Source organism: Dunckerocampus dactyliophorus, chromosome 7 (genome assembly GCF_027744805.1).
Source record: "Dunckerocampus dactyliophorus isolate RoL2022-P2 chromosome 7, RoL_Ddac_1.1, whole genome shotgun sequence".
Taxonomy (NCBI): domain Eukaryota; kingdom Metazoa; phylum Chordata; class Actinopteri; order Syngnathiformes; family Syngnathidae; genus Dunckerocampus; species Dunckerocampus dactyliophorus.
In genome coordinates this window covers 20,063,392-20,079,120 of record NC_072825.1, presented here as the reverse complement: position 1 = coordinate 20,079,120, position 15,729 = coordinate 20,063,392, and the positions used below count along the sequence as shown (strand labels likewise).

General features: G+C 41.6%; 2 protein-coding genes across 3 annotated transcripts; both read right to left on the bottom strand.

The window, feature by feature from the left end:
• Positions 1 to 274: 274 nt before the first annotated feature.
• zdhhc18a (zinc finger DHHC-type palmitoyltransferase 18a) lies at positions 275 to 12,698 on the bottom strand. 2 transcript variants are annotated; one of them, XM_054781280.1, is made up of 10 exons: positions 12,083 to 12,695; positions 11,838 to 11,998; positions 11,484 to 11,633; positions 10,684 to 10,821; positions 10,553 to 10,604; positions 7,170 to 7,272; positions 6,961 to 7,073; positions 6,767 to 6,872; positions 3,828 to 3,898; positions 3,071 to 3,210 (listed from the first exon to the last, which is right to left on the bottom strand). In XM_054781280.1, exons 1-9 carry the CDS (start codon positions 12,313 to 12,315, stop codon positions 3,857 to 3,859), a joined length of 1,098 nt encoding a protein of 365 aa, XP_054637255.1. In that variant the 5' UTR covers positions 12,316 to 12,695; the 3' UTR covers positions 3,071 to 3,210; positions 3,828 to 3,856. The 2 variants fall into 2 exon arrangements, with proteins under 2 accessions (XP_054637254.1, XP_054637255.1); XM_054781279.1 differs by lacking the exon at positions 3,828 to 3,898 and having other exon boundaries at positions 275 to 3,210; positions 12,083 to 12,698.
• Positions 12,699 to 13,028: 330 nt separating this feature from the next.
• On the bottom strand, positions 13,029 to 15,670 carry pigv (phosphatidylinositol glycan anchor biosynthesis, class V). The gene is made up of 3 exons (XM_054781278.1): positions 15,170 to 15,670; positions 13,821 to 14,987; positions 13,029 to 13,743 (listed from the first exon to the last, which is right to left on the bottom strand). Exons 1-3 carry the CDS (start codon positions 15,230 to 15,232, stop codon positions 13,456 to 13,458), a joined length of 1,518 nt encoding a protein of 505 aa, XP_054637253.1. The 5' UTR covers positions 15,233 to 15,670; the 3' UTR covers positions 13,029 to 13,455.
• Between the last annotated feature and the right edge of the window lie 59 nt (positions 15,671 to 15,729).

Below are 15,729 nucleotides of genomic sequence, written 5' to 3'. Positions count from 1 at the left end.
TGTATGGTGACGCCACAGTGAGGATGAGTTGTTCTCACTAACACACACACATTCCTCACCTGTCTTCCAGTATGGCTTCAGAGCGCCTGCTGTCCACATTGTGAGATCACACTTCACACGCAGTCTGAACACATGCGCTCAACATGAGCCTCCTCATTGTTTCCATGAAGGAGCTGTCAAGGATGTTTGACGCCAACTATCACTGATTTACTCTCACCACAGTTGGGGAGGAGGGACTCTAGGGAAGCGAAAGGGAAAAAAGGAGCAACAGAAGTCAGCAAAGTCATCGTTTTATTGAACGTTACAGCTCCACTGTGACATCCTACAAACACTAATATGTTTGTTCATACAAGCACTGCTCGTATTTGTCTACACAACGCAGACAGTCAAAATCTATGTGCCGCATTAATGCCCACTTACAAAAGAATACAACACCAAAAGGCCTTTTAGATCTACTTTTGCAGCTGAAGAGCTGCCGTCTAACTCGACTGCAAGTTCACAGCCTGCCCCCTAGTGGCAATAATTAAAGTCTCACCAGGTCACGTTTCAACCAGCAAAACAGGAAAAGACATTAAAATGACAGGTGACGATGTCGTCTCATCACATTCCTAAAACATAGTTGCTGTGAAACAATTGAAACCTGCACTTTAACGTCAAGCTGTCATTGCACCCTGAGGCAAAGAAAACAGAGGCTGTGAAACCAGAGCTGAACAGGAAACTGACTCACCAATAAACGTCGTTTTACAAGGACCAGAGGCCTGACACGAGTTTGACTTAAGACTTTTAAATAAAAATTTAATGCAACAGCATAGCAAACATTCTAATTAACGCCCTACCATGTTGAGAGTAGAGCAGGACAAACTAGCAATATTGTGATATATTATCGTGATATCTCATACAACTAGATCAAATATCGATACTGTCGCATTCTGATGTCACATTATGATATGCAATGGAACCTCGGTTAGTGTCCGAAAATGTACGCTACAATTTGCCTCAGTTTGCATCCATTATGGTGGGCATCTTCTCGTGTTATTAATACACTGCGTGAGTTCAACTGTTTTCTTCATCTTTTTTTTTCATCACAAAACATCGTTCCTTGATAGCATCCTACTAGCTAACAAAATGGCAACCAAAGACAGAAGTAACGTCGCCCGTCTATGACATCATCAGCAGTTCACTCTCAAAAATGTTAACAAAAAACACGTTTTACAGTTTTACAATTACAGTATAGTTTTACATGCATAAAACAATTCTAAATGCATATAAATGACGAATGAAGGGGATGATTGAACATTTAAGGTTATTTTTACCTTAATTGAAGACATGACTGTTCAAGACAAGATGTGGCAGCAAGATCAACCATCGCCACCTTCCTGTTTTCGGTTATATCAAGAATCACACCTTCCATGAAGGTAAAAGTAACCTTAAATGTTCTTTTACACCTTTCATTTATCATTTATATATATTCACATGCATTTCGAATTGCTTTCTACACATAAAAGTAATTGTAATACTATAAAAATGTCTTTTGTGTTAACATTTTTGGCTTTCTGGAATGGATTAAATGGATTTACATTACTTCTTTAGGGAAAAATTGATTTGGTTAACACGCGTTTTGGTTAGAGTCAGTCCTTCTGGAACGAATGAATGACGCTAACCAAGGTTCCACTGTATTTCACTTTATATAACGTCCATCCCCAAATCACCTTGCCACCCTTTCACCACTGCATGCATAAAGGAATAAGGTGATACGTCATAATAACAAAATGTAATTAGACCTACAAGCTTTTCATTGGATTTTAGATTCATGAAAAAGTTCATTTTTGTATGTAACTAATGTTTTGTACGTTTAATGTGCAAAGCATTTGTTTCTATAAGTTTCCCTTAAGTTAGACAACTATCACAGATGCTTTTTCACCAATATATCGATTAGCACACAATTACTGAATCAAATAGACATTATCGCAGTCTGTAGTCACATTATTATAAATCTGACTTTTTAAGTTCCCTTTAAGTTCCCTTGCCAGGCTTCCTATAAGTAATGTTTTTTTGCCAATATATTGATTATCACGCAATCGCTGTATCATGACTAGTATTAATATTGTTGGAAAAATACCATCGTGTTATTGTGAATTCCACCACTAGTTGTGAGTCATGCTTAAGCCTTGAGTAATGTGTGTAGTCTGAACTACAACACATGTTTGTGAGTTTGCAGGTCACATTCAAGTGGAATATCAAAAACGGGGGCTCTGCAATTGAACAAATTCACATATGGCTCATTCTGGCCGTGTTTAAACTGCCTCCTATTATCGTATCCTACGAGGACACGGTCTGCAAACCTATCAAGTAATTACATTTGTCATCGGACAATGATTCCATAATGCGCATAACATGCAGCACAGATGACAAAAACACAAAAATATTTACAGATTTCATGACCAAAAAAAAAATAAGAAGCTGCATCTTAACCTCCAATTCTATACGTCTAGTTGTCCAGCTAAAGCAGGGGTTCCCAACCACCGTGACAAGTAGAGGTAAAGGGTCGTACACCAGGAGATTTGACAAGATATTCAAATGTGTAAGTGGTCAAAAAGGCTGGGAACCACTGATCTGACCTGCCACTTCACTGTAAGTCAATAACTGCTATCCAGCTGACTTGTTCACAGATTTGAGGACTTGTTTGCATAAAATGTGAGCAGGAAATGAAACACTGCAGCTGACCTGACTCTATGGCTTGTGGTTCTGTAAAAAGCATGTGTGGAGTGTCTTGATCAGTAAATTAATATTGTGCTTTTACTAAATTCTATAGGGAAGTAACAAACACAACAGGAGCGCTTGTGAGAAAGCCCCTATTAGTCCTCCAAAGTAAGATGGGTACCCTCACGGTAGCGGGATAAACCCGACGTCAGGTGTCCCACCGACAATCAATGGGGCGCGACCAAGTGAGGGCGAAGGTGACGCCAAACGGAACGCCGGGTTGATGGAGTGCATCGAGTCGCTCGTGATGCTCCCAGTGAACAGAGAGCAAGGCTTGACCGGGGGCTTTCGTGAACACCCCAGTGTGAGTGACGACTCAGGGGCGGCGGCTGCCGAGTTGGAAACCTCCAGGCCCAGTGGGGTAGTTTTGGGGGTACCAGGAAGGCAGAGGCCGTGAAAATCAGAGAAGTGGAGCACCCTCTCGAGTACGTCCTTAGTCCTCTGTGTGCACTGTGTGAAGAAAAAGAACAGTTAGGATCAGGGAAAGCGGCATTCTTCTGTTAGTGTGACATCACAACACTTTTAAAAGGTTAGTTTGTAAAGCATCCAGGATTATGAGGGAAGTGAGCACACTGACAAAAGATTGGTTTTAAACACTCAATTGAGACGCACGGAAAAAGGTTAAATGCTGACAGCGCACACAGAATGCAACCATATGGAAGACGGTGAAGATGGATGTGAAACTCCTCCTCTCTTCCCTACTGTGGCTCTGAGGGAAGTGGGAAACAAATGTATGTTTACTTGCATCACCATGCATGCACTGTACAGGAGGGACGTTTTATCCAAATCAACAAAGCACAGGATACGATATCAAGGAGCGAAACGTGATCTCGTTCCAACAGGGTGTGTGTGTAGACATTCACTTGGCGGTGCAGACCAAATGGTAGTGAAACATGCACACTCACACGTTCAGACATCCAAGACAAACCATCACAAGATCACACCCAATAGTACCCTTGATTTGCACAAAACAAAAACAAGGCGCTCCAAAGACTGAAGCACATCATGGAAGAAACAAAATGTTGTGGATAAGTTGTGATTGGCTTCCCACTCAACCTGACTCTTACCATCCGCAGTCTGCATGCAGCCGTACTTTTCAGGCTGTGCAGGACAAAGAAAAATCCTGACAGTTCTCCTCCTGGCGGGGTGGAATGGATACAGCACAACACTGAGCATTAAAAGGTACAACACTAGTATATATGTATATGTACAGTATATGTATACACACATACACACACAGTGTATATTCATTTTAAAAACAATTACAGCGGGTATGATGTATGTTTTTACATATATGAACAAATAAACTGCATCTATGACAGCCTCCATGTTGTGAGGCTTTCTACATGAGTGTGTGTGAGTTTGTTTGAGGCAGGTTCTTCCACACTAAACCTATCCACTATGTCTTTATTAACCTTGCTTTGTGCAATTGGAACAGAAAAGGGCCTTTCTTAACTTACTCCCACAAAGCTGGAGATACTGATATACAACTGTCCATAAGTGCTCTACAGTAACCTCTCATTATTTATAGAGGTGTGTCCCAAAATTTTGGTCCATTTAGTGCAGGGGTGTCCAAAGTGCCACCTGGGGGCCATTTACAATCTACGGGTGTTTAAAAAAAAAAAAAAAAAATTGTATTGGCCCTTGGCAGTTTCTAAAAACACAGCTAAACAAGACAACTAAAAAAATAACAGTGAAAAATGAAAAAAGAGAATAGTTTTACAAGAAGACAAAATATGAAGAGAGTAAAGTCATGATATTAAGCGGGGGAAAAAAAATCGCATAAAGCGGGAAAATTAAAGGAACATTTTTTTGTAAAATTAGGTTGAGAAAAAGTTATATTACAATTATAAAGTTATATGATAATAAAGTCATAATATTACAAGAAAACATGTACACCAAGAAAGTTTTTGAAAAAAAAACACATTTTTAAAACAGCAAAACGTGCAATGTACGGAGAAAAGGTTCATACTAATAATACACTTTTGTTACTAATAACACAAAGCTGAGATGCAGGCTGTTTTATTTCTTTGAATATAAGAATCTCTGCCTATCTACCAGGGTTGGTTTAAAAAACATAAAAGATGCCCCTGCACCCTCTGACTCACATTTTCATCATGCAGCCCTTGGTGGAAAAACTTGGACACCCCTGATTTAGTGTATCAGGTACACAGGGAATACCGAAACAAAAATACAAAAAACTTACATCACAGACCCAATAGCCAAAATAGAAAAATAATGTTTATTTACATAAAACACTTGCACCTGTGTTTAAAGAAATAAGGCACACAACATACGGTACATAATATAATGCACAACAGAGCAGCAAATGAGCAATAAAGTGCAGATGTATATACTGCAAACTATGCAAAGCATTGGCAAGGAGGTAGACCCAGCAACATGTTGACTCCCTAAAGAGCCAAACAATCGGTCAATTAGCATATAAAGAAATGTGACAGGTGCCAGACATTGTGCGTTTGTAGCGGTCTGACCAGCTCAACAACTGAAACATCAAACACACAATCTGCCTGTGCATTTTGACTCTCCCTTCTAAGATAAGTCACACCAGAAATGTGACTTCCAGAAAACAAAGCAAAAGAAAAGAACAAAAGCATTTATTTTACGCATTTTGCACGGAAACCAGTTCTTAGTCATCACTCCTGCTACAATATTTGACTATATGCAGACCGACTTGTGTTTGAACGAGTATTGGGGTCATGCTCGAATGGAAAATCAAGTTGCAAGTTGCAATATTAAAGAAAATTGGGCAAATGTTTGTACTGCTTACTGAGAAAGAACCACATAAAAATAAATAATCTCTTGTTGGCTTCACACCATCATCTAACCATAAGGGATTAATATTAATGGTTCCCAATTATACAAAACTAATTTTTGTTATGTTTTTATGACAGTAAGAGTTGGTTTATCAACACCAAGACAGAAAAAAAATCATCTCCCTCACTTGTTTGCTCCACTTTTGCGGGCTGCGCTCAAGTTATTAAGTTTTCACATCATAAATGAAAACCTTCCCCTTGGACATGGCCGCCCTGACCCACTCTGTGTATACACCCACCAATTCACAGAAAAGAGTTTTGCATATTAAAAAAAAAAAAAAGAAGCAGGCTACACATCTTAAAATAAAAATAATAAATGGAGTGACTATCCCACAGGATCAGTAAGTTTGATTATCTATTTTTCTTCCAACAAATAACACTAACCTAGCATGATTTTAAAATGTGAGTATAGCTATGTTAGTGTTGCTGACATTTGGGTCCTCCTGTCCCACTCCTTAATGTTACGTTAGTGTGTGTGATATGACATCTATTATGTTGGACTGGTGCAGAGTTACGGTGTACATGTAAGAAGAGCATAATGTGCACAGTAGTGCTTCTTGGACCCACACACACTGTCGGAGACAGGCGTGTGCTTAACAAAGTGTTCTCAGTAGGGCTTACTATAAACACTTTAGAACTGTCCAAATTCCAGCAACAAGGCTGGATTTTGGGCAGCACACTTCAAATACACTATTGTAGGATTTCTTATTTCAAATTGTTAAAAACAAAAATTACGATATGGGACATTTAATATCTGACTCTCTTGAGACACTCAAAACTGATGCATCTAGGGACTTGACATTCACTTTTTCTTGCAATATTCTTTATTTCTCAAAACTTGGAAGTATTTACTTTTTTTTTCCAGATTGCCCTTAATTCACCGTCATACTGTTTGTAATTGTTGAGTTGTCTTAGATTTTCCTATTGTTTCTACTGAAGGTGAAGCAGGACTTTTTATTTTTATTGGATGTGTTTAGTTCTTATCTATCAAATGTGTGCCTTTCTTAGGTAGAGCCAGTGACTTTTTATTCATTCAACGTTCACACGTTTACTCGTGCCTGACTGAAGATTTAGAGAATGAAGGTGTAAACACACAGACACACGCACACGAGGAGAAGACACTACGACAAGACACGCGGGGAGGGGGGGGACCACAGTTTGGTTCACCCTACCATGTGTGTGTCATTCTTGGCTGCAAAGGAAGGCAGCTCGATCTCTGAGGCAGAAGCAGCAGGGACGGATTCCTCAGGTGGCAGGAAGCCTCTCCTGTCAATCAGACTGCAGAAAACAAGAAAGACATTATGTCAATGTAATGCTAAGTTATAGGAACATCATACAAAGATTATGAGTTGGTTATTTTACCCACCTTGGAGGCATGGGTCCACATAACGTCACACAGCAGTTGGCTAGGATACTGTTGTAGGTGTACGGGTTCCCAGACTCCTCTGCACCTCTTTTACTTGACCATGAGCCCTTAATCTATGAAGTGAACATAGAAAAAGGACATCCATTATTGCATCACTTCTACAAAACAGGAAATACTAACATGACCTATATGGGGTTAAGATTACTTACATCCTCATTTGTTGTGAGATTAGAGGCTACAAGGTAGGTATGGAAGCCTGAGAGTCCAAGAATAGACCAGATGGAGAAGAAACAAATGACTAGCTCCACCACAGTGCACGAGGACAGTTAAGAAATACATAACACACCAACACATCACAAAATGAGGTACACTTGCATGCAGTCATATTTTAAAAAACTGAGATTATTATTATATAGGTGTGTATCATCGTGGTTGTACTTTGCTGGGAGATGTTGGATTTTTTTTCAATTTTGTAGCGAGTTAGAGGGTATGCTAAAATAACAAAAAGACTACCGTAATTTCCGGTGTATACGACGCTACGTTTTTCTTAAACCTTGAACCCTGCGGCTTGTACAGCGGTGCGGCTAATTTATAGCTAAACTCTAACCTTGTGACATCTCCTTTACTTCAGAACTACTAGTGATTGTTTAAATACTCTACCGCTCGCAAGTCAGTGAGGAAACGTTAGCTCTTTCTTTGGCAGGAGCCAATCACAAGCTATCAGTGAACTCACGACAAGCTTGTCAACCCATTAGAAATCTCAGGAGGTCATAACAATTTGACTCACGGTGTCATCTTACAAAGAGCGCTAAACTCATCACACAGCAACTTAACATTCAAAAGGTAGCAAAAAAATATACAATAGAAGTACCAATACAAGTTTAAATTTTTTTTAAAAAAAACAACTATTTTAACATTTTTCCATAATGCATTGCGTCCAACCAAAGCATTCACTGGTGCCTGCCAGGGTGCTGCAAAGATGTCAGCCTCCCTCTGGGCTCCCTCTGGTGGACAGAGGCAGCATTGCAGCGCCTCCATTCATTTTCTATGCCGCTTGTCCTCCAGTGAAATACTTTGCTGTGACAAAATGCATTATGGGAAAATGTTGAAATAGCTGTTTTTTTCCATTTTAAACTCCTATTGGTACTTGTAATTTCCTAGCTACCTTTTGAGGGTTAAGTTGCTATGTGATGACTTTAGCATTCTTTGTAAGATGACACCGTGAGTCAGACTGTTATATTCAGTAATGACCTCCTGCGATTTCCAATGGGTTGACAAGATTGTTGTGAGTTTTTTCATAGCTCATGATTGGCTCCTGTCAAATAAAGAGTTGCCTGGTCCTCGCGGACTCATGTGTGCCACAATAATGTTTTTTTATGATGTGGTCATGTGTGGCTTAAAGTCTGGTGCAGCTTATATACAGTATGTCCAAATTTGTTTTTTCCTCTAAATTTAGTGGGTGAAACTTATGCACTGGTGTGGCTCATACATTGGAATTTACAGTATATTCAACCTAGCTACAGAATAAATTCCAGAGAATGAGAACAAAAATTCTCTAATAGCCATTTTACACACAGTAACTGTCTATACAACATTACATATGTGACCAAAAATTTAAAAGTGATATTGCACCTTGCAAGGTCAATTACTACTGTCCACAAAAGATTCATCTAATATTGTTGTTGTCACTCTTTCCAGTGTTGGATATTTGTGGCATTGTGCTCACAAGTGCTAGTGTTTATGAGCAAGTCCCGGCCCTGTGGAAGACCTCCTGTGTGGTCCCGATCCCAAAGACATCGCGTCCCAAGGAGCCTACCCACTTCAGGCCTGTTGCCTTGACCTCTCACCTGATGAAGACCATGGAGAGGATTATCCTGCAGCACCTGCGACCCCTGGTGGGCACTCAGCTTGATCGGAGTGGACGACGCAGTGATCTACCTGCTGCACAGATCACTGCTACACCTGGAGGACAGCGGGAGTGCTGTGAGGGTCATGTTTTTTTACTTCTCCAGTGCCTTCAACACCATCCAGCCGTCACTACTCAGAGTGAAGATGGAGAGTGTGGGAGTAGACCAACACCTGACTGCATGGGTTATAGACTACCTCACCAACAGACCACAGTATGTGAGGCTCCGTCACTGTGTGTCTGACATGGTACTCTGCAGCACAGGTGCCCCTCAGGGTACGGTGCTCTCCCCTTTCCTCTTCACCCTCTACACCTCGGACTTCACACACACAACTCCACACAGTGTCACATCCAGAAGTTCTCCGATGACACAACCATCGTTGGTTGTGTTTCAGAGGGGAATGATCTGGAATACAGGACGGTCATCAGGGACTTTGTCAGCTGGAGTGAGCTTAACCAGCTGCAACTCAACACCAGCAAGACAAAGGAGATGATCATTAACTTCCAGAGGAAGACATCTCACTTTACACCGGTGAACATCCAGGGAGCGGACATAGAGTTGGTGGACAGCTACAAATTCCTGGGTGTTCACCTTAACAACAAGCTGGACTGGTCCGTCAACACCCACGCCCTCTACAAGAAGGGCCAGAGTTGCCTCCACCTGCTGAGGAGACTAAGGTCCTTTGGTGTGTGCAGGACTCTTTTAAGGACCTTTTATGACTCTGTGGTGGCCTCAGCCATCTTCTATGCTGTGGGCTGCTGGAGAGGGGGCAGCACGGAAAGGGACAGGAGCAGGATCAATAGGCTGATCAGGAGAGCGAGCTCTGTCCTGGACGGTCTTCTGGACTCCGTGGAGGAAGTGGGGGAGAGAAGGATGTTGGCTAAGCTGACATCCATCATGGACAACACCTCTCACCCGCTACATGACACTGTTGTTTCCCTGGGCAGACTGTTACACCCACGGTGTAAGAAGGAGAGGTTCCGCAGGTCCTTCATACCGACCGCTGTCAGGCTCTACAACACCTGCACCACCTGAACCATGTTGTAGTCACTATGCATTCTTTACACTGTACTCTTTACTTGCGTATCTTGCTTGCTTGCTGCTGTAACAAGTTAATTTCCCCGCTGTGGGATAAATAAAGTACATACAATCAAAAGAATGTTCTGAACTTCTGTTTCCATACCAGTGTCTGTTTGGAAGCGCAATGCTGCCTGAAGGAGTTGAGCCGTACCTGAGTTTGTTTTATGGAAGGTGTTGAGGAACTTTGCCAACATAGTGTTCAAACTAGTTGAGCCTGAATCAACAGTGAGAATTTTGCTGGTTGCAGCCAGGTAGTGCTTATCATTTTGCCTCATTTGCTTGAAGGCAATCAGTTCCATATATGTTACCAATCAATTAATCTACCTATCCTTTGTTTCAAACCTTCGAATCTGACGCTAAGAAGAGAACGGAAGTACTGTATGTATGATGACGTCAATACACTGACATGAGACTTGAAAGCCATCTGCCCTAGAAGCATTGCGTTGCAGGGTGCTAATACTGATCCTATTACGCACTGGCTTAGACTGGAGAATGCCTCCACAACTGTGTATTATTTCTTGCCACAGTCACACAGTGGAAAGATCGCACCAATTTCCAAAATAGTTTGATTATCCAAGAAAAACCTTGGCACGTAAAAAGGATATCTGGCAGGGCTTTCCTGGATGAATTGGATAAGGCTTTGACCCGATTGAGAACCTGGAAAGAGACATACACATCAGAGTTATTTTTTATACTACTCCATGGCTCTAATGGCAACTGAGCAGAGTGAACTTACGCAGGGTAATATGTGCTATGACACAGCCAAATATGAAGGACGTCAGGAAAGAAAGAGAGATGATGAAACTGTAGAAAAAGCGGTAATTGCGCTTGCCTACACAGTTGCCCACCCATGGGCAGTGATGATCGAACCTCTCTGAGAACAAAATATCCAAACATTTCATTGTAGTTACAGAAGGTCGACAATAAGAGTTAAAACCTTTAAGAAAATCAATGCACATGTTAGAGGGTTTGGATTTATCCAAGCACCAAAGTTCATTTTTATAACAACAATAGTGTTTCTGCTCCAAAAGACTTAATAACTGAAGAGAGAATACAGTGGAACCTCCGCAGTAAACTGCAATCTGTTCTGTGATGACGGCAAACTTCCAATTATTTTTCAATTAGAGTTTAAATAATCAGTTTCAGAGTCAAACTGTGGATATCATTAAACCTTTACTAAATGTATTGGCAATGTTTGAAGTCATATTTAAACTTTAACGGTCATGCAATGAATGCTAAATAAATACAAATAAAATAAATATGCACACATAAATGTGCATGCCCAGGAGACCGTAGGGGTGCGAGGATTGCTGAAGGCAGCTGACTTCATGCATCCTGCTTTTTAACATTGTTGACATTAAATATAAAAACCACTTGATATCATACTTTGAGTCTTTGCAACACTGACACCCTTCTGTGGTAGCGTCACAAAAAACATTTTTTTGGGTTGAACGCCAAATCGTGCAACTTTTGGGGCATTCAACTTTGGAGGTTTGACTGTACTCTAAATAGCAACTTATTAGCCACATCCCTTACCCACACAGTTGTCACAAAGGCTGCAGTGTGAGGTCCGAGGAGGGCGGAACATTTTACAAGTAAAGCAGTACTTGAGCTTGACCACTTGCTGGTTGATGAGGATCTCCTTAGTCCGTGGAGGAGGGCGATACGTGGAGGATCCTGAGGTATCTTCAAAGACACACAACGTGACTACATAAATGTGCCAAAAACAAATGTGCAGCTGTTGTACTTTTTCAATAGTGAGGCTCAAGTAATCTGATTAGGTTTTGGTCTGCAGTTAAATCAAGTCCCACACACATCCCCCATATGGCAAAGCTCTTTTACCCATCTGTCCCACAGTGAGTGTTGAGCTGGAGGGTGCGTGTTTCTTACCTATCTGCTTCTCTATGTCTGCAGCTTCGTCTGGGGTGGCCCTGGGTAGGATACCTGGGTCTGTGAAGCTGGTTCTCAGCAAGGAGAAGACCACAAACACAAAAAGCACCCCTCCAATCACTGGTATGAAGACGGTTAGATGCTCCACCAGAAATGGGCAACTACAAAAAGACAACATGTTTCTCTTATTTTTGCAGTGACATGTACCTGTATACATTGCAAACAAACATTGTGGTACCACTTACTCGAAAGCAAAAAAAAGGCCACAGGTGATAATGATAAGACCCAGGGTCAGAGGGAGGACGCCGCTCTGTCTGGCTAAGATGATACGCCCGTCGCAGAAAAATCGGTTCTTTCCTGGGAACACTTCCCATTTTCTTCGCAGACGTTCTGCTTTCTTGTCGGTATGGTTCTGTGCCGAAGCGGGCGATACCGACAGAGCCAGCGGGTCAATCTGCTGATACTCACAGTTCCTCATCCTGTCAGCAGAACCACCGCGGTTCGGAGGTAGATAAAGGCACACGCTATAGTTCCACAGGGGCTTTCAAAAGAAAAAGACCCGGGTTTTGAGTCATTGCAAGGGGCTGACAGCGTTAGCGTCCCCCAATGTCTGCCATCCTCAATGCTAACGTCGGCTAGCTAGCGGTCCCAGACATTCTTCTTCGTAATTGACTTTTACGACGTGAACCTTCTTCCCAGTCAAAATGTCCATTATCATATTTGGACGTTACGCTCCAACCTGGAAAATATTTAATACATTATTGGAAAAATATTACAATAAACAAAGTCCGAGTTGAGGCGAAAACAGACGAGCGTCGATTCCAGCTTGATGCGGCAATTCCTTATCGCTTCCCGTCCTCCAGTGACGTCACCACAGAGTTGTGAATTGACTTCGCTTTAGAACGGAGCAGCCTAATATTTGTACATCAGCGAAATATTTATCAGTTGTTCAGATTCAATATTTTTTACCGTATTAAACCGAATGGAAAACGACCCGTTCTTTTTAACACAAACTTATTTTGTTAATCGTGTTTTGTTTAAGGGAGTCACTTAGAACATTATTACCAAAAGAAATAATTTATGGGAAGCATATAGACTCAATTGCAAAATGTAAAAAAAAACGTCTTAAAACAAACTATTTTTTTTTCATTTAATTGGAATCAACCCTGAGGTCGGTCTCCTAATGAACATGAAGATTTCCCACACTTATGAATGCATGCACGTTTAACGCCATGATTTTCCATTCACATCTAAAAGTTAAAAATTAAGCAGAATATTCAAAACATGTACATAGAGCACAGTTCTTCAACACAAGCATGAAACACATTCAATTAGCATTTTTCTCCCAGAATTACAATTATGATCAGGACTCGCAAGAATAAACATAAAAATTTCATGCGCACCCCACTCAGGTTTGTATTTAAGGACCGTAATAATTACAAAGACACATGATGTAAATTACTCAGTTAATCGCAGCTGCTCTAAGCTCTTTGTAGAACCAAAATGAGGCACAACATTTTGTCATGCTTTGACTTTTCCTGTTTTCATGTGTAACAGGTAACGTTAAAAATAGTTCTCTCACAGATAAATATGGTATTTTTGTTCAACATACTCCAGGTTATGTCCATGGTAGAAAATTACAGTGCAACGCTAAGCCCAACAGCCAGTAAGAGAGGAAATATCCCAGGATGCTTTGTGTGGTGGGGGAACAGATTTTAAAGTGTGGTAGCAGAGCAATGATGGGGTTTTGGAATGGGTGCTTGCATCCATTTTTGGAATGGGTCTTGAGTTGAATGTTGGGGGTTGAGGTTTTCCTTCGGTGAAGAAGCGGCTCGTTGAGGAGGAGCAGATGAGCGCTGATCCAGAAGGGAACAGGAGACGAGGAGGCCATAAATCTGGTTAGGACCTAGAAACACATTGAAAAAAAATTTTTTTGTGGAATTCTTCATGGCATATTTTAACAGAAATACTTGCTTTCCTTACCTGCACATGCATGCACAAGGTACCAAATACCAGTAGAACAGTTGAGTGCACAACATATACAAATACTTTTGGGTTGAAAAATCCTGGTATGGGTTTATCAAGGCCTTTATTTGAATCGGTCTCCCAAAGTCCAAGTCTTAGGCAAAGCTCTGGGTTAGCTTGAAAATAAGCATAAGCTGCCATTACACCCAGAGTTGCCATAGGAAGAGCCAGAAGAAAGTTTGGTATTTGCCTCAGTTCAAAGTAGCGGAGAAAGCCCACGTTCCAATACACATCCTGGATATGAGAGTAAAGCAGGGGGAGAGGTCGCATGCACCAAAGAGGGGGAGGACTATTTTCATCTGGAACACGGTAGCCCTTCCGCTCAGCCAAGGAAAGAAGAGCTTGGGGGATGCGTTCTAAAGAGGCTGAAGGCGTACAAAAAGTTCTATAGCCGTAGTACTGGAAAGCACAGAATGGAAGGGCAATGATTGCTGTACCTAAAAGAGAGGTGAGCAGGAGACGGGTAATGACCCAAATGTAGTGCAGCATTTTCCTGTGGCCTTTTGTCGTTGCGCGATATAAACGAATCTGGGAGACAGCGTGTAGTGTTGGAAGATAGAGTAGAAAGCCAATATTAACCAGTCCAATGGCTCGAGCTGCAGTTGCTATACTGAGCGCCAGGCAGGCTCGAAGGGTGAACCCTTTCTCCAGGAGGAAGAGCCCGCCAAAGGTGAGAGCAGAGAACAGACACTCAGAGTATCCTGCCGTCATGAAAACATTAGCAGGTGTGATGCAGTAGAGTAAAGTGGAGAGCAGGGCCAGGCGCCTGTCCTGCAGAACTGCTCTGCTGAGCGCGTGCAAGGCCACCACACTCAACAGGAAGAAGGTACTGTTCCCAAGAGCAACAGCCACCATCAGACGGCCCCTTATGCTCAACCAGCTGCTGAGGGGCCACAGCAGCATCTCCGCCAGGCCTCGCAAGACAACGGGGAAAAGGGGGAAAAAAGCAAAGTTGTGCTCATAGATGTATCCTCTCTGTGCGATAAAGAGGAAATGCTCAGCGTCCCAGTGACTGAGGCCACCAAATAACCACTCCACTGCAGAGTCCAAGTAGAGAGGCTCCTCTGTTCGTGGCGGTCTGAAGGCTACAGCGTCATGGTCGGGGATGGCAGCATTCAACAGAGCCTGTTGAGTAAAATTAACATCACATGAACTGACGTTTATAAACTACAGTTTATAAAACATATACGCGCAATTTCAATATAGTCTGTTTTCCAGAGCAGAACTATGCTCTGTTACATTCCATTCCTATTAGCTAGTGGCTAGATTATAATAAGATTAGCCTGTCGCTCATTCATGATGCTTACCTGCAAAAACAACGAGAGACCCCTGGTTACAGTCGCGAATTCTAGAACAGTTCTGTAATCCATGATAGTCGCAGATTGAAAAGACAAAACCTGTTTTTCATAAGACTCAACATCGTCGAACGACGCTGAAGTTGGTTTCCGATTCGCTAGCTTCCGATTCGCACTTGGTGGAACACTGGACTTGTCGCATTTTATATTAAATACAACTAATGCACTAACAAATTCAAACCAATTTTCAAATGACTGCAATTCAAATTGCTGCTTTTGTTAAGATTTCGAATAATAGGGATGATAAAAAATATATTTTCTTTCCTCTTATTGTCAGTCACGCTACCTTCGCCCTACCCAATTCACTTCGGTGCCACGGCAAATATGCTTTTCAAAATAAAAGCTTAATGAATGAAACGAAACTCCTGCAACCAATGGGTGTCATTATCAGATGCAAAACACGTGTTCACGAAGGTTTGTTCGACGTGTATTTACTAACTCTGTTTCATTTTGCAATCAGGCAGGCTAAATTTATATCTTGTGACCACATAATGTGCTTTAGTATTCTCGCC